This window comes from Candoia aspera, chromosome 1 (genome assembly GCF_035149785.1).
Source record: "Candoia aspera isolate rCanAsp1 chromosome 1, rCanAsp1.hap2, whole genome shotgun sequence".
Classification (NCBI taxonomy): domain Eukaryota; kingdom Metazoa; phylum Chordata; class Lepidosauria; order Squamata; family Boidae; genus Candoia; species Candoia aspera.
The window spans coordinates 75,364,657-75,387,829 of NC_086153.1; the positions used below are offsets into that span (position 1 = coordinate 75,364,657).

The 23,173-nt window shown below is 40.3% G+C and overlaps 2 protein-coding genes across 2 annotated transcripts; one reads left to right on the top strand and one right to left on the bottom strand.

Moving 5' to 3' along the window:
• Positions 1-836: 836 nt before the first annotated feature.
• Positions 837-7,376, bottom strand: TBP (TATA-box binding protein). Its single transcript, XM_063307367.1, has 7 exons — positions 7,158-7,376; positions 5,835-6,163; positions 4,677-4,764; positions 3,475-3,566; positions 3,126-3,293; positions 2,383-2,477; positions 837-1,566 (listed from the first exon to the last, which is right to left on the bottom strand). The coding sequence occupies exons 1-7, from the start codon at positions 7,209-7,211 to the stop codon at positions 1,487-1,489; spliced, it is 906 nt and encodes a 301-aa protein (XP_063163437.1). The 5' UTR covers positions 7,212-7,376; the 3' UTR covers positions 837-1,486.
• Positions 7,377-13,561: 6,185 nt separating this feature from the next.
• Positions 13,562-22,933, top strand: PSMB1 (proteasome 20S subunit beta 1). The gene is made up of 6 exons (XM_063307291.1): positions 13,562-13,743; positions 14,795-14,902; positions 18,842-18,923; positions 20,077-20,206; positions 21,762-21,868; positions 22,635-22,933. The coding sequence occupies exons 1-6, from the start codon at positions 13,634-13,636 to the stop codon at positions 22,818-22,820; spliced, it is 723 nt and encodes a 240-aa protein (XP_063163361.1). The 5' UTR covers positions 13,562-13,633; the 3' UTR covers positions 22,821-22,933.
• The last annotated feature ends 240 nt before the right edge of the window (positions 22,934-23,173 follow it).

Here is a 23,173-nt window from a genome sequence, read left to right on the forward strand (position 1 = left end):
ACTTTCACATTCATCCTGCTGGAAAAGGTTTTCATTAAGAAATTGGTTGGCTTATAGCTGACAAGTCACAAAATGAATGTCTAGTCAGTATAGTGGAAATAAACTTACGGGATGAGTCTTGAAGTACAAATGGATAGGAAGCTTCGCTTTTGAGGTTTAAGTTTCAATAGAAGGTTACAATGTAATTCAATAAAATTTAAGAAATACTGCTAGGTATGTTTGCGAATACAGTACCTCCTATCCTTTTATTGGCTATGCTCTGACATCACTCATTATGGTTTATTAAAATTATAGCTTAATTTACACTAAAATCTTAAAATGGAGAGCACCCAATTATGGAAGAGTGATAAAATTCTTGTCTATTTTGGTACTGGACGGTTCAAATCTCCTCCTTTACCACATGAAGAACATTGTAAAGGGATGTCGAAGAAAGAAGGAAAAGATATTTGAGGAGAACATTCTATATCTCATCTGCTGAAATTCACTTAGTTGCTAATAGGGGAGTGGTGAAGATTTTTTTTTTTGTCTGGGGCACTTAAATGTGCATAAATCCCCTGAAATCCACAGGAATAAAGTAGCGCAGGTTGACATGAGGGCTTTGGATAGACAGAATTCATGTACCCTCTTAGTATAGCACCTGCTGCTTCATTTTCTTTTTTTCCAATAGTGGAAAGAGCCAATCTCAAAAGATTTTGCAGGAGGCAAAAAGCTATTTCTGTCATTAACATATTCCTCCTCCTCTAATACTGGAGGGGAAAAAAATCCTATAGCTCTAAGTCCTCTTGGAGGTAAGGACCTCGGACTAAGTCACCACTAAGAAACAACACAGAAATAACTTAAATGGCAAAACATTACTTTAATACTGGATTGTTAAGAAAAATCTTATAAAAATCAAGATATTTAAGCTATACGCATGCAGTTAGCACATTAAAACGGCAAAAGCAAAGATAGATCACAAGTTTTACTATCGAATTATTTAGTCAAGTTTCATAAACTTAATTATACATTTAGGATTGCTTCACAAAATGAGAAATATATACAGCCATCTGTCTTGCTAGCAAAGTTTCTGTCCTGTTGAACACTGGAAATATAGGGAATGTGGAAGTAGGTCTAAAAGCATAAAATTAAAGTTTCTGGTTATAAAATCCATGGTTGAAAGAATACTGTAAGTAACCCCAAGGTTTTAAATGTTGGGTAATACAGTTTAGCCAACTTGCCAGCATAAGCTGTTCAGATTTTTAAAATTAGCCATTTTAAGAGCCAGAAATGTAAATAAGCTCAGTTATTTCTCCAATGAGAACATGGTGAAGCAATGCACAGTAACTCAGTGCAGACAAACACACAATGATATATTCCCTTCCCATGAAAAACAGGGAAACAGGCACTATCTGGGAAGATACTCCAAGTCCTGATGTGTTTTACTGCTGTGCCATAATCAATACCTTTTAAAATGTGCTCCAGCTTCACAAATAAGCACATGGAACTGTTACGTTGTTTTTCTGAATCCTTTTAAAATAGGATAAATATTTTCAAATGCTTCATAAATTTCACCTCTGACTTTTGCACCTAGAAAGAAATACAAATATATTTAAGCACTGTGTACATACCAGAGATTCTGTGGCTACCAATATCATTATAGTTTTCTGTTTTTCTTAAGATGTTTTTCTGTTTTTCTTAAGATGTGGAAACAGATTGTGTATGTGGAAATTGCTTGTAATTCAAGCGAGTGCACTGAAGTCATAGAGCTTTTGCTCAGCTGGTGCACCAGCTGCAGTCCTATCTAAAGCAGGAGGACCTTGTGACAGTAACTCTTTTAACCTGCTTCCAGAAGGCCAACAGAGTTGGGGCCAATCTGACCTACTGTGGAAGTCTACTCCACAAAACAGGAGCCATAATAGGTAGCACCTCCTCAATTTCACAGTAGTGAGGAGCTACCAACAATCCGACTTTGTTGAAAGAGGCAGCCCTATGGGTTCTGCAGCACCAAGCCATAAGGACTTCATCAGAAGAAGCTTGCATTCTAAATTGCAGCTGGAAACTTACAGGAAACCAAGGCTCGGCCTGCAGCACAGGAGTAATGTGTTCATGGCATCTAGCACCAGTTAGCACATGAGACGGCTGCCTTTAGTACCAACTCTAGTTTCTGAGTGGTCTTTAAAGGCACATTAACACATTTAATTGCTGCAACACGTTAACGCTACAAATAAAAATATTTGGATAACAAAGAGTGCACCCAAACAGTATACTATAAAGTACAAGAAAGGCACAACCCAACACGTTAATATATTTGGATCTATTGTCCAAGTCATTGCTCATTTGAAAATTTTCTTTGGAAACTTTCAGTTTGCCACAATCAGTGCAGTAATTTCAAATATGACTTACCAGTTAAAACTACCTTGCCAGAAACAAATATAAGCAGTACAATTCTTGGTTTGATCATTCTGTAGATTAAACCAGGAAACAACTCTGGCTCATAACTGAAAGAAAAGTTCAATGTAAGTAAAACAGGAAGCTAATATAGATTGATCAAGATATTTGCTTAGAAATAGAAATCATTTTTTTCCTTCTGCCACAGGTTGATTAAGCTGAGATGATATTAAGTCATGTCTTATGTATCCCAGGGCCTATCTGTACTTTTCATTTTTAGTGCTAATTCCTCAAGTGGGTGTATATTCAAATGTTTCAGGCCAACTATACAAGATTACAGATAAGAATTACTGAACCATCTCCAATTCTATACGCAAGGCCAAGAATATTTTACAGATGCTGGACTAGTGTGAAATGCAGATTTCATTTCTAGAGCTGCTCAATTAGCAAATACCTGCTTTCATTAGTACGGTAAGGATTTAAATTACACCAATACATATCAACAGATACCGTTTTTCTGTTTAAACAAAAAGCCTTTATCTATTTCAGTATTAGAGAAGTATAGAATGTTATAGAACGTTAGAGATTTAAAATAGTCTGAAATTAGCTATACTTGACATATATTTGAATTGCCTATGGCTGCATTTTTTTCATGCACAGAAGTACATAAATGATCCAAAACAACTATGATAAACTAAGAAAAATAAAAGAATATTTTCAGTATATATTGTTTAAGATAACAGGACTTTTTGACCTACCTGCTAAACTGTTGATGCGTAAGAACCAATCCCTCAAGTCTGATAGGGAATTTTACATCACAACTGCCCACCATATTTTGAATTTTAAAATCCAAGAATTTTGCAGGAAAGCCCAACTTCTGTACAACTCTAGCGTACTTTCTCGCAGCCAGCCTGGACTGCTCCTCACTGAAAAAGTATAGGATGCATTGTCTTTCATCAAGGAAACACTGAATGATATGCATACAGTACTATAACATACATACCTATTAGCTGGCCTTTAACTGATCACCCTTGTCAAATGACTGAGTCTGTAAGGCCAAATGCTAATAAGCTGAATGGGTACAGATAACTGCCTGGGCTTGCATACCTTTTAGCTCCAGTACACACCATTTTTCCAGAGCTGAATATGAGGGCTGTGGTACGTGGCTCTCTTATTCTCATAATTACCGCAGCAAAACGCTGAAACACAAAGAACAAACTCTATTACAACAAAAAAACCTAATGTACATTGCTAATAATGCTGAAGTTGCATTAATCATCTCCATTCTTCAATCACTTAAAAAAAATCTGAAAACATCTATAGTTACAAATGTAATATAATAATATTAGTTACTTTCATTTGTTCATGGAAAACACATTTCTCAAACTTCTTTGATAGCCAAAAGGTTGAAGTAAGTTTGGCTTGAGGGTCATGTCTAAATTAAATTCAGGTAGAACAGTGCTTTTTCCTCAAATTGATTCTGGAAGAGATTGCTTTATGAATGCTTAAGTGACATAGTAAACATCAAGAATGCAATTGCTTCTTGTTTTCATGCAATGCTTCACTACTTTGTAGAACTTGAAAGTTTTTTTTAAATTGCCAAGCTTTCCTTGTCCCTATCCCTTCTTTTAGAAAGAGGTTAACAAGCTTTTCAGTCCACAATTGCTATCAGAAGGGAAAGTGACAATGTGGGTTGCTTGGTTTTGACTTAGCATGACGTATGAACCCAGCTTTGTAAACTCTTCTTTATGGCTGAGTAAAGATGGGATCTAGTAGTTCTGCCAAGTTTTACCTTTTATTTTATCAAAGCTACCACGTATCACAGTAAATGCATACATGCTTGCACAGCAAGCTTTGAACTGATTGGAAGTTTATAGCGGTGTACAAAACCTTCCAATTTGAACCACTTCAAGCATGAACCCTCATGAAATTCCAATATAAAATGGGAAGCTTTGAGCACACTGGGAGCATTTGGAGGCCCAAAAACAGTCTTTTGCAAACAAAACAGAATGGTTCCAAGTCCAAAATACTTCCAAAAGTGTTGAAATAACTTATTTCACACTTCAGAACAAGGTTTGCTAAGGTTTTGGCATAAAATGATTTGACACAACGTGGGTGCGTAGTGGTATTGTTTTTAAGATTACTACTGCAGCCCCAAATATCTTTTTCTTGGCTGTATTTGCAAAGCATAGTCAGAAATCTCCTTTGTGATAACTGAAGCAAGCCACATGGCCTATCAGAAGCAAATGTAGCAAACAATCATCTTTGACTAATGGAAGAGTAATTGTTACCTCTCCATTACCTCTTACCTTGGGATTGTATTCAGCATTTCGAGCACGAAGAGCAATGGTTTTTAGGTCAAGTTTGCAACCAAGGTTTACTGTAGACACAATATTCCTAGAGAGAATTTAGAGATATATTAGGTCAGCTTAAAAGCTGCAATAAACCCACCCTACAAATATTGATCCATCACCCGTCTGTCAGTTTGTCGTACTGTGGTGGCATTTCAGTCTACTTGGATCAACGATCAATGCCAAGGGAAGTAGTAATCAAGAAATCAAATGATGTATCGCGCTGGGAAAATCTGTCATCAAAGACCTATCTAAAGTTTTCAGAAGTAAAGACGTCAGTTTATAAACAAAGGTGCGTCTGACTCACGCCATGGTCTTCTCAATTGCCACATATGCCTGTGAAAGTTGGACATTAAAAAAGGAAGATAGAAGAAGAATTGATGCATTCGAATTGTGGTGTTGGCGAAGATTATTGAAAACACCATGGACTGCCAGAAGAACAAACAAATCAGGTTTAGAAGAAATAACAACCAGAATGTTCCCTAGAGGCAAAGATGACTAGGCTTTGACTCTCATACTTCGAGCATGTCATCAGGAAAGACCGATCGCTTGAAAAGGACATCACGTTTGGTAAAGTCGAGGGCCAGCGGAAAAGAGGAAGACCTTCAATGCGATGGATTGATGCAATTACTGCAACAATGGATGCAAACATTGGAAGAGTCAGGCATATGGCGCAAGACCGAACAGCATTTCGTTCTGTTATACAAAGGGTCACCATGAGTCGTAAACAACTCGATGGCAACTAACAACAACAACAACGATTACAACAGTAACTATGAGTGCACTAGTTAAAAGCCACAGTACCAGTAGAAATCTAAAGAAACCCAGAGACACCAAGGAAATTTTAAACAACTGAAAAAAAGTATTTTAAAATCCAATTTAATGCATTGGCACTCTGAATAAATGCTTGTAAGGCATCCATTTTCACAGACTTTTTTTCTCCAAGCATTCAACACAGCAACCTATCCTGCTGAAATACAGCCATGTGGCAGCATGAACTCAGAGTGCAGGTTGTCCACCTTGGTCTAAGGAAACAAAATTCAATATAACATCCACTCTTAAAAAGTATCACCGCTAAAGGGTCGCATTTGTGAGCAGAGCAGAACCGGCACTTACTGCAGCTGCGGTACAATCCCGGAGCTTTCAGAAGCAGGGGTGGCAGGTGTTATGGGGGTCATAGGGGTCATAGGAGAGGTGTAGAGAGGCGTGGTTCCTGGTAAAGGAGCAGTCGTAAGAGTCTGTGAGTGGAAGAGCTGTGGGGTTTGGCCAGAGGCTCCTTGTGCTGGTTGCGACGTGGACTGCTGTGCTGCTGCTTGCTGCTGCTGCTGCCTCTGTTGTTCTTCCAAGATAGACAAACTGTTGGTACTCTGAGCAGGCTGGGGTGTGAGGCCAGTGCCGTAGGGCATCATAGGACTAAAAATAGGGATGCCTGGAGTCATTGCACTCTACAAAAAGAACATCATTTTTAAAAGTTAAACGTCTACAACATAGAGGAACTATCATGAACAGGATTAGGAATGCATGGAGTTGTTTAAAGAACTGCTATTGTATTCTGGATATCAAAACACATTTATCCTGGAAGTAAGTCCAACTGCATAGCAATTTGCTTCTGAATAACCATGCAGAGGATTTTGTTCAAAGTATAATGTCGCATAGATGAATGTTCACCAAGCTCCTTTTATCACCATAGTGTATGATTAATTCACATTCATAAGCATCCGAGTCAAATTTTCAGTGTTAAAACATACAATCAAATTACTGAAATTACTTATTGAATAAGTCTAATTTAATATATTTTCTGAAATTAGAAAAATAAACCACACTCTCACTCTAAGAAGCAAAATCAAAGATACAGAAAAAAGAAAATACTTTAGGTAGGTGAAAAGTAAGGGTAGCTATTCCTAATAGTTCACCTAACCACATCTAAAAAGAACAAAGGAGGGGAAACTATCTCCAATGCTTTTAGTTCTGGTTCCAACAAGAAGGTTAAACTCAAAAGGAACTCCTCAGTATGAAGGGGCAAAACCAAGAAATATGTCCATATGCATATCTCAGGTTGATAAACCTGAAGAAGGAGTTAGTCTGTCAAGCAATCTCTGTTCTGTCCATGCTAGGAGTTTGAAGAGTGGGCAGTTGCACAACAATAAGCAACTCTTACTGCTTTCTTTAATATCCATCAGTGAATTCACTGAAAAGATAAAGATAAGAATTAGCAAAAACTTGTCCTGATCGGTGGAGAACCTGGCATGGCACATAGCAATAAATCAAACACTGAGGTACAAAGAAGTTTTGTATAAACAAGGTTGTTTTAAAATTCAGGGTGAGAAAAGATCAAAGAAAGGTGAACAATCTGGGGTCCACAACCCATCCAACACTGCAGTCTAAAAACGTTTTGAACATTTTGTTTTTCAATAAATTCACTAGTTTATATATCTTTACCTGTGGGGATGCTAAGCCCTGAGCGTAGGGTGGTAAACTGTTGTTTTGATCCATAGTAGCAATCAGGTGTCCAGTCAAATGACTACTTCCAGAAATTAAATCCAGAAATGAAGCTTCACAACATCTGGCTTAAAGAAACAGCTTTCCTTAAAGCATCCCAACAACTAGCTTTGCAGTCTGTATTGACATATTTGGGGAAACATCAAGGAAACAAAGATTCCAGACCTGAAAGGGAAAAAAAGTCTCGAATGTGTTAAAAGTAAAATTCATAACCTATATCACTGCTGTGCTGCATAGCTATCCTTAAACTACTTTTCATGGGCCAACAAACGTTGCCCCGTCTGCTGTCTCCAGCATCACAGGCATGGGATTCAGAAGTTAGTCACATAAATAGTTAATCACAAAATGTCAGCTAAAAAAATCTGCAGTGATAAATCTATCTTTGAAGCTTGCACTTAATAAACACTGGATTCGTGTAATATGACATTTAAAATTATAGCAAAAGATGCCTGAGGAGAGTTACCTGTCAGTAGTGGGGTTTTTTTTTTCAGGAAATGGGCAAAAGGAGAGATTACCATTACCCAGTTTACTCAACTTTGAAAACATAGAAAAAAGATTTTACATTTAGTTTCTTCTTCCTGTCTCAGTAATACTCTGAATTAAGGGATAATTTATAGTTACATTTTAGAAGCATAACAAGCAACAGCAAATCAGCTTGTTACTTTTATATTCCATTGTAACTGTGAAGAAGCTCAGAACAAACCAAATTAGCCTGAAAAGGGATGAATATAATTGTTATATATTTAACTAATAATTGTTACAAAACTGTTTCCAAAGAAAAAAGCAGAAATTATGAGTGAATTAAAAATAATTGGATTTAAACTAGTTTTTTCCTATTTTATTTCACATGACTGTCAGCTGCCTTCTCTTGAAGCAAATTTCAAAGGATCTTGTCCAGCTCTCATTTCTATCACTGCATATGCCTGTTTTCTTTGCATACATTTAGCTAGAAAGTTGCTCAGAAAAATCAGGGAAGTTACACTTTATTTTAGGAGGAGAAACTTTCAGTTCAAAAGGATGCAGTAGTAAACAAGCAGAGTCAAAATATCTATGTAAGAAAAGAATCTTCTTTAAAAAGAGGAAACCTTGACCAGATGACTCAAACATATCCAAACTCTGGTAAAACAAAACATTGCTATGGTTTTTACTTTGTGCCAACTATTTAATAGCAGTGATTCTCAAACTGTGTTCCACAGAGGTGGTCTGCTGTAGCCTCCCTTCATTCACCAGCCATAGCTTGCTCATTGCTTCAACCTGTTGCCTCCTTGTATTCACCACCAGTCAGCTGGCCAAACCAGAGTGTGCTCATCACCTCAGCTCCCACTTGCCCAAAATGGATCAGTGGCTGAAAACTAGTTTTTAGTGAAGCATACCAGAGATAGTACTCATATTAACACTTGGAAAACTGGTAACAATAAAAAGGGCTCAAGCACAGTTCCTAACAATGATTCCACATGTGCTGTCTTAAGTGGTGCTGTGTTTTTGCACAAGCAACCCCAAAAGAAAAGTGCAAACAGGAAATAGGATAATGAATATCTAAAAACGGGGCTTCATTGGAATAGAAACCTACTCATCCCTCGATACTTAGTACCCTGACATTTTTACTGAAGAACATACTTGACCAGAAAGTCTGTGCCAAGAATTTTCTCATGTCATAAAATAATTGAAATAGTAAATAAATAGTTTGATTTTGGAAAAATGTAGGGAGGGAGCATTTATTTAATTGAGTGATTTTCAATTACAAAAAAAAATTGAGAAACACTGGCTCATAGGTTAATGCTTGCTTGCTCCATGTAATTGATAAGAACTTAATACAAATGCTGAGTAAAGCAAATCATCAAAATAAGCTTAGCAATAACTGTTTCAAGATATGGTGTTCTGGACTAAAAAGGCCTGTTTTGGGGCTAGACCATTCCCAGAACACATGGAACCACTGCTGGTCTGAACAATGTATTTTTTTTTGAAAATGCTCAATTACCCCCAGATTGTTACAGTCCGGAAATAATAAATATAGTTGCAAAAAAGGTAAATGACTGAGGCTGCGTTGATAGAAATGTAGTTTCCAAACCAAGGGAAGTGAGTGTTCTGCTTTATTCTGCAGGAGGCAGACTCCACTTTGAGTTTTGTGAGCCATACTGGACAGCACACTTAAAGAATGTTAAGTAGAATAGATTCTGAGAAGGAGAATAAGGATGACCAGGGGCTAGAATTATAGCTAATAAAGGGAGACTGAAGGAGCCATGAGAGCACTACAAAAGAATGTGATACTGCTGTTCAAAAACCTGAAAGTATATCACATGGAGAAGAAAGTCAAAACCTACAGCCCGGAGCACTGTACACAGACCAACAGATTTAAGTTACAGGAAGACAGATTCTGATCCTTACAAAAACTTCCTAACAAAAGAACAGTTCAGCAAGGAAACTGACTGCCCAGAGAAGCTGTTGGCTTCCTTTCACCAAATGTATTTTAAGATGAGCCTAGGTAATCAATGACTGGAGATGATTAAAATTGAATCCCTGCACAAATCAGGAGTTGATCAATGGCATGTGTGGACCCATCCAACTCTATGATTCTAACAACATTTTAATTACGAGAAATGATTAACCAGGGCTTTGGATTACTGTACACAGTTCAGTTAAATGGTGGCATCTGCATGTCACTCTTAGCTGGTATTCTGAAGAATTCCAGCTTACCACGACTAGCTCAATCAGTCTCTCTGTGGTATTCCTTCTAGCAGGAGCTGTTAAAGAACCCTTGAAATCTCCTTTCATGGCATATTTAGTATAACACGGAAAAGAGGACCCTTTCTCTTTCTCCCCTAAAAAACAAGCTATAAAAAAAATCAAGAACCATGGTTATCAATTCTGGTTTGTCACAAAGTTAACACAAGACTTCTCTATTTGCACACACTAAATAAACCACAGGAGGTTTGTAGTTTGTTTAGCCACCCCCACTAATGGGAGAAGCCAAGTTGCACTAGTAGTCACTCCCACTAGTAGGAGAAGCCATTTTTTAAGAGTTGTGATTTAACAGTGCAGAAGTGAAAATGAAATATCAAATTTAATGCTCATTCAATTGAATGGGTAACTTCAATAGCCTAACCCTATCTAGCTAAAAACCATAAATGAATCACTATTAAACGGTTCTCCTTCCATAACTATTTCTAGCTGCAAAAGTTGTTATCAGGACAGATAAGGTCTAAATACTCCACCTGTAAGAAATGAACAAGAATGTGTGACAAACAGCAAAATATTCTAAATTCAAAGGGATTTATTTCCTGTTTTGTGGTTTATCTACGGTTTCGTGTGTATAAGCCACATCAACCATAGAATTCATACATGTAGAGCAGGGGTCCCCAACACCTGGGCCGTGGACCGGTACTGGACCGTGGCCTGTTAGGAACTGGGTCGCACAGCAGGGGGTGAGCGGTGGGCGAGCGAGAGAATGTACAGCCTGAACATTTACAGCCGCTCCCCACCGCTCACATTACTGCCTAAGCTCCGCCTCCTGTCAGAGAAAGTAAGCCCACTGGCTGCTATCTCCAAACGGCATGAAGAAAAAAGAATAAAAGGTCGGGAAAAAGAGGAAGCACTTGAATCATCCCAAAACCACCACCACCTGGTCCGTGGAAAAATTGTCTTCCACAAAACCGGTCCCTGGTGCCAAAAAGGTTGGGAACCGCTGATGTACAGGACTGAACTGTAAACAGTGAGAAGTGAAATACAAAAAGAGTTGTTACGTATTGGTTACATTTTATCTATATTTGGAAGCATGTATGTATTGGCATTAATATTTAAGTTAATGCGTCTGTACTTTAAATGGGATTAAGAAATCTCATCTATCTCTCCAGTTCCTACCAGACACAAATAAAGTCAAAACAAATATTAAACTGCCACTGGTACAATTAAGTCTACAGTTCTGCTACATTTAAAGTAATATATAAAATTATTATTCCCTTATTCTCAGCTTCATGAGGGAACAGAGCATGACTAAGCTTACTGGTGATAATTCACTGCTTCAGCCATTTCCCATAGAATCCTCTACATTTAGACCAATTCTCTGCAGTGGGTTCTAAAATACTTTAGGAAGGTTACAAGAACATATCTGATGTGCAGCAGATAGTTGAAGTGGTTAAGGGATCACAACAGAAGTGGGCCCAACCAAAGGGTTCCTGCTTTTTTTTCCCTTTTGATACTACTTGTATAAAAGAACAGAAGGCCTTAATACAGCTATTAAAATGTGAGGAACTGCCCTGTGAGAGAGGGGGAGACGAATTCACTATCAATAAATCCCTTTTTGGTGTAAGATTTTCTCTCCTCCCCCATACAAATAGGCAGCCACCACAGGCAGAACCTAGCTTGAATATAAGCTTAAGTGGGGGATATGGAAATGCCACTACACCTTTTGAACTGCATTTAGGGGGAAATTGCAAAGTGGGGGCTCTCAAAGGCATCAAGCAGATTTGTCTGATACAGTGAACTTCAAATGCCCTTAACCTGTTAATAAGTTTAGAACAACAACATAAAAATATTACCTGATTTCTTTTGTTGGTTGATCCATTTAAATCAAGTACTTGAATTAGTATAGATCCACTGAAAACAGATTCAGGGCCACTGTGCCATTGGGGAAGAATTTTGGAACAAGATTCCGGGGCTCCACTTAACAGAAAATTTCGCATATGCAGCAAGGCTGTCTCACCATGTTTTGGATGAACAGAATTACATACATTGCCACCTAAATATGGGGTCAACCGTAAGTGCAAAGTCTAAAATTGCAAAACTATTCCATTCTTAAGAGCACATGCCAGAGCACATGCAAAAGTCCTTTAAGCATCTCAAGGGAGCTGAAGATCAATTCAAATTACATCGAATGAGTTTCAGAGACATATTGGTAACTACCCTGCACCACTTTGGTCTCCCCATGTTCACAAAGATGCAGAACTAAGCCTACCACTGCAGCCTGGACAAGGGATTTTCTTCCACAGGTGAAATGAGCCCACTTCCTGCAAATCATCCCTATTGAACGGAGAATGTGTTGCTTCCAGACAAACATGCTCAGGATCGGTCTGGAGTTACAGGAACACCAATGGCGTTGACTTTTCACGATTGGTAAAAAGGTGGGGGTGGGGGAGAAGAAAGCAATGCGCCCCTTCCCGCGGTTCCACTTGAAACAGCAAAGCGACTCAACCCTGCGGGCACAAGCAGCGCTCAACGGACACGCTTACTTCATGTCCTGACGTGACGGGGACGGGGAGAGGGGCGGATAAGCGCTTGCGAACGTTTTCGGCCAGACCTCCTCTGCTCTTGAGAAGCCTCCTACGGAGACTCTCTCCCGTGGCCCGAGGACGGCAGGCTGAGGCACCTGCGGGGAGTGAAGGCGGCGCTGGCGGGCCGGGCGACTTACCGCTCTAGAAGTTCCCCCGACCTGAGCCGTGCCCCCGCGCTCACCACATCCGGCGGCGCACCCCTTACGCGTCATCAAGTCAGTCGTGACAGCCTTTATGGGCAGCTGCCGCAGGAACCACCTTTCTTAAGGGCGGCAAAGAGCGGGAGAATGCGCATGCGTCGTCCAAGGTTCTGGCTCGAAAAATCTTTAGCGGTGCCGCGGCCTAGCCAATTTATGGGTCTCATGGAGTATTACATTAATTCATGCATGGGGGCAGGGGGAGGCATCAGTTTAGGAAACTTATTAAGACCTAAAAGGTAAAAGTGGAGGAAAAGACCACCAGACCCATCCCCTGACTGCCCGGTTACAGCGATGCCGACGGGCTGCTGAAGCGCAGCCCAGGTCAGGGGATTGATGAAAGCCGGCACAGAACATGTAGAGATCCCGGAGACAGGCAGCAGGATTCCCTCCTTTTCTCTCTGTACTTCTTACCCCAGACAGGCTGGCTTTCAGCGTTCAGAGAAGTATAAGATTTGGTGAGACTTGGCTCTGCCTACGTGACCTCCATCCCGGAGGGATATCAAATCTTTTCTATTCGCTAATTGCTGGATAGACTGGAAGAGATTTCCAGGTGCGTGCTCCTCCTTTTCCAAAAGTATTCCCTTCTCTAATTATGCCCAATTCGATTTCACCCTGGCTGGCGGCGTCCCCCTGGACCGTGATCCCCACAGCTTTCAGCTAGCAAGACCTCTGGAGAGCACCAGTTGCCCAAAGCGCTCGCGTCAGCCTGGCATGTTGTGCAAACCCAGCCCACGGCGGGACTTGCGTAACGTTGGAAGTTCCGCGTCTCGGACGAACAATCGGCGGACCCACCCACCCACTGAGCTTTTTCATATCCCGCCGCGTCAGAGGGGGCGCTGTGATGCGTGAGGCCGATCGGCGCTGGGTGGTGGCAATAGCCGCTTCCGCTTCCGGTCCCACCATCTTGCCGTGAGACAGCAGCAAGCGGGGAAGTGGTGGATTCGGAGCAATGATGCTTTCGGCCGCTGGCTACGTTGGCCCTGTGCTCGGGTTGCACGAAGAGGTTAGACGGGGCTCTGCAGCGCAACATCGCTTTTCCCCTTATACTTTCAATGGCGGGTAAGTGCTTCGTTTGTTGTGCGCCGCTGCCTTTCCCTTTGATACTTCCTCTCCCATTAGACCGATCCCTGCCTTTCAGCAAACCTTCCCCAGTGGGGTTAGTTTCTTTTTCTCGCGTGCAAATTGCACTGCCCTCTCATTCTCCTGTGCAGTAGGAGGGTGTCATGTCTTGTTTTGTTTTTCCTCAAGCTCCGTTTCTTCAATAACTTTTAAAACTCGTCTAAAAACCCTTGAAAGGCCTCGAGAGTGGCTTCTAACTAAATGAACAGAAAGGATGGTAAAACTCAGTAAGATCATTAAAGCCACAAAGGCCTTACCTTTGCAGCACTGTTTTATGCTGCTTCAGATTTCACTTTCACTTTTCATATGTGCTACTGCTTGTTTTATTCCTTATCCAGCGTATTTAGGGAGCCCCAAATATCAGAAGTCTTAAAATATAATAAATAAATAAATATTACACGAACATTTTAAAAGCAAGGCAACAAGCAATTTTTCTTGAAAGTTTGCAGTCTTAGTGCACTCTATAATTTTAAAATATGTGTAGAAAGAGATTAGAGAAAATTTCCGAGTTAAGTAAATAGCATCTAAACTAAAGGAGGGCATCTTGAGGCCTCACAGTTGAACATGGCCCTGAAATCTCCATCCATGCATAGTTGTGGCAAATTGGAAGAAAGGTTTCCTGCCAATTTGAGGTGGGAAATAAACACTTTAGGGCAAGCCTTAAAATAGAATGGAAGTTGGAGGACTTCCTTAATGTTTCTAAAAAGTAAAGTTCTTGACACAGCCGTCCTCCCTCCCAGTGTTCTGTGCCCATATGTATCATCAACTGGAAGTGCTGCCCCAGCCACCAAAAAGTTACTGAACCCTGACTGAAATTACAAATTTTTATATTTTATGGCTGTGAGCAATTGAGGATAATCCTGTTACTTTTTTTTGAAAAGTCAAAAGTGCACAGCTAAAACTAAAATGCCCACATGCAAGATTCCAAAGTGAATGTCTATGAATGAATGCTAAACAATTACAAAAAAGTCAATTGTTTTCTTTTGCTCAGGACCATATTAGCAATTGCTGGTGAAGATTTTGTTGTTGTTGCTTCTGACACCCGACTGAGTGAAGACTATGCAATTCACAGCCGGGACAGCCCTAAATGTTACAAGCTGTAAGTTTAAAGCGGTAAATATTTTGATGAGTTTGATCCAAGTTTAGTCATACTGGAACAAACCCATTGAAACCATTTATTTCAATGTCTGTTTTAAATATACTCAAATCTGTGTTAAAATAATGTGACCTGTTATATACTTGTTTTTTTTTAAATTTAGCTGTTAAATAGAATGTTAGATGAAATAAGTTGCTTTAAGAAAGGGTTTAGCCTGTTCTTGATACTTCTACTGAGATAATACTTTTTCTACCTGCTTTAGATAAAGTGTATTCTTTGATCAGAGGGCTTGAAATTACAGGTTCCAGCATCCCTGCATGTCCAATATTACATGTCAAAAAGGTTGTGAAACTTGGGAAGACTTTAAAGAGCAGATTCTAACATGGCGTTACATAGAACCTGCTGCTCAAATAAAGTGAAAAACAGTCACCAACGCAGGAACCGCTTTTGGTTCCACCAGGCTGCAGCCCTAAACATACTGTTAGAGAATAAGCTCTGTTGATCAAAATGACATTTGTTTCTGAGTTACTATATTTAAGTTCATGGTGTTAAAGTAGAGTTTTTTTCCCTCATCCTGGCCCTTCATTGCTATGTGTGCTTACTTTAAAGTGTAGTGATGAGTAAAAACTTATCGCTACACTTTAAAGTGAGTACACATAGCAATGTGTGTAACATTCCCATGCACCTATGACTCTTAGTGACACTCCCTGTCTCTCAACCTAAAGCAGAGAAGGCCAGTGGGTTTAGACCAGTGTTTCTCAACCTCAGAAACTTTAAGACGGACTTCAAGTGGACTTAAATGCCCAGGCTGGCTGGGGAGATGGACTTCAACTCCCTGGCTGGTTGGGGAATTCTGGGAGTTGAAGTCCACTCATTTTAAAGTTGCTGAGGTTGAGAAACATTGGTTTACATGGTTTCCCAGTTTGGCTTGGGTGGCTGCTAGTTCAAGCCCATTAGGCTGTGCTTGAAGATTAAGATTAAATGCACAAGGTGTTTTGACATCTAATTTCTATTCTTAGGACATGCCTTTTGAAAATTCAGCCTGTTTTCCTTCTGTCGGTTGAGACAGCCATTATAAGTCACAGTGTAAAATTACCTTAGTGTTTGAAGAAAAAACAGATCTTAAAGCCCCTTGAATTTACAGAAGTAGTATTGTGGTTTTTGTACTGTCTGGTGAATAGTTCATGGTTCTTGGGTGTGGAAGGGGTGGGGGGTTCACATGCATACATACAACCAGGCTTTTGTAACTTCCCTGAAATCATTTGCTTAGTATATTTGGCATTTGTTGAAAGTGCTACAGTCTTTGTTGTTCAGTATTTGGAGCTCTGATCTAAGACCATAAAAACTGTATCTATCTTGTTAATCAGCATATGCAAGTTTAAAATGTTGAGGTAGGTTCAGATATTTACAGTTGATTCAGACTCTTATGTCCATGTGATACTATAAAGTCTTTACATGTTGATTATCTGGAGGAAGGGTTATCATGTGAACCATGAGAACCAGAGCAGGTACTTAAAACATAGGTAAAACCATTCTGAGACATATGCAGGGTTCAGCATTTCTTTTCCATAGTAGCCAGTGAAATGCCTCTGAGTAGTTCTTAAGCAGAATCAAATGCAATAGTCCTCTGTATTGTTTTATCCTCAGTAAAGGGTATTTAGTGGCATATTGTTAATCATGATGTATCTTAACTAATAGGCTTTGGATCAGATCACTCCTAAGCGGCCTTTCCGCACCCACGGATCCCTGAACACTCTGTGGTTTACAGAAGAGCTGAGGGAGATGAAGTGGGTGAAGAGAACCTAGAACACCACTGATAGACAACAAGGAATGAACCCAACCAAACACCGGCTAGAGCCACTATTAGAACCTACCTCATGGCAGTAAGGGCAGCGAAACGTAATTGTTTCCCTGCCCTTACTGCATCCACAGAGAGCTGCCCGGTGGCCCTATTTCAGGTAACCTGGACCCTCCTTGGAGGGAGTAATTCCAAGGTTTACCTACAGGGTCACTGTGAGAAATACGTTAGGCATCTGACAGATAAAGTCGCTTGGATTCACTCTGCATTGGACAACATCCTTGAAGCAGGGCCAGTGAAGGCTATGGGGGCTAAGTCTTGCATGATTATCTGGGAAGAGTTTGATCCTATTGCCTGGGAAGGGACATGTGATTGGATCCGGGTGGTGGTTAATTCTTCCTTGAAGGAGGGGGTGGTTCCATCAGCTCTTAAGGAGGCAGTAGTGCGCCCACTTCTCAAGGGGCCATCACTTGACACGACCAGTCTGGACGGTTTCCTTTTTAGGGAAGGTTGTAGAAAATGTGGTTGCACTTTAACTTCAAAGGACTCTGGAAGAAATGGATTATCTGGACCCCTTTCAGTTAGAATTCAGGCCGGGATGTGGGATGGAGATGCGTTTGGATGACCTCTGGTGGGAGTGGGATGGGTAGTGCATCCATCCTAGCTTTTTTTGACCTCTCAGCAGCTTTCAATACCATTGATCGTGGTATCCTTCTGGACTGGCTCTGGGAGTTGGAGTTTTGGTGGCACGGTGCTGTGTTGGTTCTCCTCCTTTCTCCAGGGACGGTTCCAGTCAGTGTTAATAGTAAGGGAGAGGTCCAGTCCATGGCCCTTATTTTGTGGGGTGCCTCAGGGCTCAGTCCTTTCTCCCCTCCTATTTAACATCTACATGAGGCCGCTGGGTGAGGTCATCTGATGGTTTGGTGTGAGGTATCATCAGTATGCTGATGATACCCAACTTTATATCTTCACCCCAGGCCACCTGAGTGATGCGATGGACTTTGGGTGTTTGGACCTTCTTGTGCCAGGGACTTTCCATTGTTGGCCTTGGATGAGGTAGCATTGCCTCAGACAGACCCAGTGCACAATCTGGGGGTCCTCCTGAGCTCTCGGCCCCTGCTTGAAGAGCAGGTGGCAGCTGCGGGTAGGAAGGCCTTTGCACACCTTCAGGTTGTGCGCCAGTTGTATGTGTTCCTGAACCAGGAGACCCTGCTCACTGTCACTTATGCCCTTGTGACTTCCCATCTGGACCACTGCAATGAGCTCTACATGGGGCTGCAATCAGAAGCTTCAATTGATGTGGAATGCAGCAGCCCAGGTAGTAAATGGTGCCGGCTATTTGGCACATGTAATGCCTCTATTCTGTGAACTACATTGGTTGCCAGTGTGCTTCTGGGTGCAATGCAAGGTGCTGGTTGTCACCTCTAAAGCCCTTCAAGGTTTGGGACTGGGTTACTTGAGAGACTGTCTCCTCAGTTGTTTCTGCCTGTCCAGTCTGGACAGGCAGGATGGGCATGCTTTGGGTCCTGTTAGATAAGGAATGCCGGTTGGGGACGCCTAGAAGACATGCCTTTTCTACCGTAGTGCCTGCCTCATGGAACGTTCTCCCTCTGGAGATCAGGATGGCTCCGCCCCTGCTGGCTTTTCATTAAGTCCTTGAAGACCTGGCTCTGGGCCTGGGTGCTGAGTGTGTGCAGGACCCATTTCTTGGTTAATTTAGCAATTATGACGGGTGCTTTAAAGAATTTGGCCAAACCCTTCCCTTAAGCTGTTAAAGTAAATGGATACTATCACATTGTGTATCAGTATAATCACATAATTGTGGCGTATTAAGAACCAGTATATACAGGCACATGTTCACCCTTTGTGGTCCCCTTGCATTAGTGAACACAGGTGCCTTATGTGTAGAATCATAGCAGTTGAGTCCAAAGCCAACTTTTAGTTCTAGAGTTTTAAGTAGTAAACTTACAATTTCTCTAATGGTTTATGAAAATTTGAACAGGAGGAATTAGCAGATATTTTCCATGTTTGACATAGATTACAGCAGTATAGAAACAAATATATAAATACAATACCCCCAAGAGAATACATTGTTGTAGTGTGTCAAGATAACTTAGAATCTTATCAATACTATGTATGTACAGGACAGACACAACACTTATTGGCTGCAGTGGATTTCACGGAGACTGTCTTACGCTTACTAAAATCCTCGAAGCAAGGTTGAAGGTAGGTTATTGTATATGCCTCAGTGTTGGATTTGTATTCAGTCTTACATTAATTTAATACTTTGACACTTAAATCCCATTTTCACCTTTGTGCACATAACAAATTCAGTATTTAATTTCTGCTTGCTCAAGTTGTTAATGTAACTGCTTTTACAACTTTTTCTGCTAGCATTATGTTGCATATAATTTGCATCATAGTAAGCCCTTGTATGGGACGCGGTGGCACTGCGGGTTAAACCGCTGAGCTGCCGATCGGAAGGTCGGCGGTTCGAAACCGCGCAGCGGGGTGAGCTCCCGTTGCTCGTCCCAGCTCCTGCTCACCTAGCAGTTCGAAAACATGCCAATGTGAGTAGATCATAGGTACCGCTTCGGCGGGAAGGTAACGGCGTTCCGAGTCGTCATGCTGGCCACATGACCCGGAAGTGTCTATGACAACGCCGGCTCTAAGGCTTAGAAACGGAGATGAGCACCGCCCCCTAGAGTCGGATTCGACTGGACTTTACGTCAAGGGAAACCTAAGCCCTTGTAAAAAACAAAGTACTCAAACTAAGTGTCTGAGTTTTCTTTCTTCCTTTTTCTTTCCAAGTTTCATCTTTTTATTTTGTAAACTACCTTGTTTTATTGTTCTATAAACTGTTAGGAGACCCTTTCAAAGTGACGTGTAGCATTCAAATGAATACGTTCCTCTAGGGAAGGTGCCAAGATATATTTCATTTGTATAGTGCTGTTAAAAGACAGTGCTAGTCACAAATTTGCTGCATCTTCTGTTTGCCATTGACTTCTGGTGCATAAGCGAGATACAGGAAACTTGTAACAATGGATGATCATGGCTGTTAGAAAAACTTATTGCAAACTTGTATATAAGAGCTGAATTTGTAGCCAAAATTAGAAGTGCAGTACTAGTGTATTTTTGTAGCAGAAGAGGAAAGTTAATCTTTTGCCTCGGGAGTGCAACACAGTAAATTAATTACCAGCTTTGTCATTCTTTCATTAACAACTTCTGCTTTATTTTTCCTGGGTACAGCAAATGAGTGCTGTTTTTATTTTGTTGCGTTCTCAGCTGATATCTGCTTGCTTGGCAATTTGTATTAAGGACAATTTCAGCAAGAACATTTGCTTGCTTCTCTTGTAAAAGTGTTGTCGTTTTGTTCCAGATGTACAAGCATTCCAATAACAAGACCATGAGTTCAGGCGCTATTGCAGCCATGCTGTCTACAATCCTGTATTCCCGACGCTTCTTCCCTTATTATGTTTACAACATAATTGGTGGACTGGATGAAGAAGGTAAAGTTCCATTTGGATTCCTGTAAAAATGCAAGGAGATCCCTTCTCCAGAGATGTTGGACAATAGCCTTTGACCGGGAAAATAAAGCAATCCTTGTAATAAGATTCTGAAGATAGTGAAAGCCTCCTGATGTGGACTGTATTTTAATATGAATATAGCAGCATTCGTTTTAGTACAGATACTAATAGAAAGATTATGTATTTATTTAAATTCATTATAGCTGCCCACTCTAGTGGACTCTGGGTGGCTTACAAAATATAATACTAAATTAAAACAATTAAAAACATAAACAAAACAAGGTGGCCTGGACTAAAGACAACCATTGAAACAAAGCATGACAGCCCCACCTCCCCAACCACGCTAACCCCAGGATAGCAATTGTATATTTGTAAGTATGTAATTCTTAAATGGAGCAGTTAAAAATGGATGCTGGCTTATGATTTCCCTTTGATAGTTTTCACTAGTGGTCTGAATCACAGTTGGTGGTTAAGGTGCACCTCTGGTGTTTGGACAGCCTGTGGTGTTCATTTGAATTTATTCTGTTGGTGGAATTGGGCTTGTAGCCCTGACTTTGCAGGAAAAAATACTATTTACACTCACTCCTCAAAGGAAGTGGTTTCTTGTTTTCTTGAAGAGAATGTCATCCTTCTAGAAACAAATACAGTTCACGCAAAAAACAGAAACAGAACCCCATTTGGTTAGATCCAAAGACAAGCATGCTGTTCTCCCCAGCTTTTCTCTCCTGAAAAGCCTCTTCCAAGTTTGAAGAACTCCAAAGAGTGTCATGCCCTGTCGCAGAGGGGGACAAAGGGGGAAAAAGATTCCCATTTGAATTGTTACACGTTCACAAGGGCAGATGCAGAATTTTCTTTCTAGCGGTATGATGATTCCTTTCTGGAACCAATCTGTTATTTTGTAAACAAGCAAGCAAATCTAGAGTCTGCAAAAGAGAACTAGAGGTATAATATTTGATATTTACCATTGAATATTAAGCATCCAGTGCACTTAACTATTGTTACCCATTGGTGTTGGTAATTGGTGTTGGTAATACACCATTGTTACTATTGCTGTTGATTTTAAAAGTTGGAGGAAGATTAGTCATCTTGATCTAATGTGCTTTACGTGCGTTAAGAAAAGAAGCGAACAGATTCTTATTGTCTCTTTTTCTCCATTTAAGCAGTATAAATTATGTGGGACAAAAGTATGTGGAAAATATGACTCAGGCTTTACATTATGCTTTTACATGGTATAAAACTTCTATTCCGGTAGAGATTTGTATGCCTTTGTTGTTGCAATCAGTGGTCATACCTGTTCAGGAAATACATAAAGTAAAAATGTAGGGTTGAATTCATCTTCCTGGCCTTTTAGGAAATAGAAATCTTCCACTTTACACTAGTTGGTTTAACTAACATTTTGGACTGTGTTCAAACCTTACTAGTGTTATCTTTTGGTAGTTATCATTCTGAATAAATTTTATTACATGGTTTGTACTTAATTGTCAAGTCACCTTGCTCCAGCATGTGACACTGCTGTTAATTTATTTTACTTTTCTAGGGAAGGGTGCAGTATACAGTTTTGATCCAGTAGGATCCTACCAGAGAGAGAGTTTCAGAGCTGGTGGATCAGCTAGTGCCATGCTGCAACCCCTGCTGGACAATCAGGTAAGAGTTCTTCCATTATTACACATTTAGTGATATGCTGATGTCTGGGGTCTTAATTCTATCTGAAATACTTGAAATTATTTGGGAGCTATCAAAATAATTTTTTTTCTGAAGGTGAAAGAATCTATCACCCTAAGCCATAGCGTGATTTGTTCAGCACTTAAACCATGATGTTGTTTGTTTGTTTTGGATTTAGTATGAAGCCAATTGGCTAGGTATATTGAGATGTAGTATAACCTATGAACACAAGCTAGGAATAAGAAAGGTAAATCCATAACCACTGACATTTTATTGTCACTTTGCTTCTGGCAGTCAAAAATGAGCTTTATAAACGTAGATTGAATAGTTTTATGCTACCTAGTTTTTCTCTCTCTTGCCCACTAGCTTTAAGGTGTCTCTGAATAAATGGGAGGACGGTCATTTCTGTGGAGTCATTTGGTAGGGTGTGTATGTGTTCCTACAAAGCACTGCTACAGTCTGATGAGCTCTGTTCAGCCATTGACATTGAAAGGCTACTTACATACAAGGGAAGAACAGAGAACCTTCATCCCTTTTGATAGTCCTCATTGATCTGAATGCTGTTTTTATTTAAATGCTAAGAACACCTTTGCTTGTGGTATGTTGATGTGCTACATTCAGATGACAGTTGTATTAATGCATCTGAACATGTGAAATTATGTAATGATGAGTTATTACTGTTGTAATCAGTGCAGTAGACATGCTCTACCAAGTTATAAACTGTTTAAAATGTCTGTCTCTTTAAAAGGTTGGCCTCAAGAACATGCAGGGCGTGGAACAAGTGTCTTTGTCCTTGGAAAAGGCTTTGCAGCTGGTAAAGGATGTCTTCATTTCTGCTGCAGAAAGAGATGTATATACAGGAGATGCACTAAAGATCTGCATTATCACAAAAGATGGAACTAAAGAGGAAGCCTTTCCCTTGAGAAGAGACTAATCACTGCACTGTTCAGTCAAAATGTTTAGCCTCTAACAGTCATTTTTATGCAGATTGTTTACCAATAGCATGTTAACATTTGATGTATTAAAATAAGGAATCAAAAGAAATAACGCTTCATGGTTAATGTTTCATGGCATGTGCTACAAATAGAGTTTGGGTTATGTGGGTTAGTTTGTAGAGAGGATCAGTTCATTTGTGAAATCTAAAATTTTATTTTTTGATGCAGGATATACAGAATTTCTTAAAGATCACAGGATTAGCTCACTGTGTATTTCTGTAGGCAGGCTGGCTGGGAATTCTGAAATCCCAACATTTCTGGAGGGCACCCTGTTGTGGCTGCTCCTTCTTAA

Excerpts from the sequence above, each read along its gene's own strand:
- TBP (XM_063307367.1), bottom strand. The coding sequence starts at position 7,211 with ATGGATCAAAACAACAGTTTACCACCCTACGCTCAGGGCTTAGCATCC. Across the intron at positions 6,164-7,157 it reads AGGGCTTAGCATCCCCACAG|AGTGCAATGACTCCAGGCAT; the intron begins GTAAAGATATAT and ends TTCTTTTTGTAG. Across the intron at positions 3,567-4,676 it reads ATGCTGAATACAATCCCAAG|CGTTTTGCTGCGGTAATTAT; the intron begins GTAAGAGGTAAT and ends TTTGTGTTTCAG.
- PSMB1 (XM_063307291.1), top strand. The coding sequence starts at position 13,634 with ATGATGCTTTCGGCCGCTGGCTACGTTGGCCCTGTGCTCGGGTTGCAC. Across the intron at positions 13,744-14,794 it reads CCTTATACTTTCAATGGCGG|GACCATATTAGCAATTGCTG; the intron begins GTAAGTGCTTCG and ends TCTTTTGCTCAG. Across the intron at positions 18,924-20,076 it reads TCCTCGAAGCAAGGTTGAAG|ATGTACAAGCATTCCAATAA; the intron begins GTAGGTTATTGT and ends GTTTTGTTCCAG.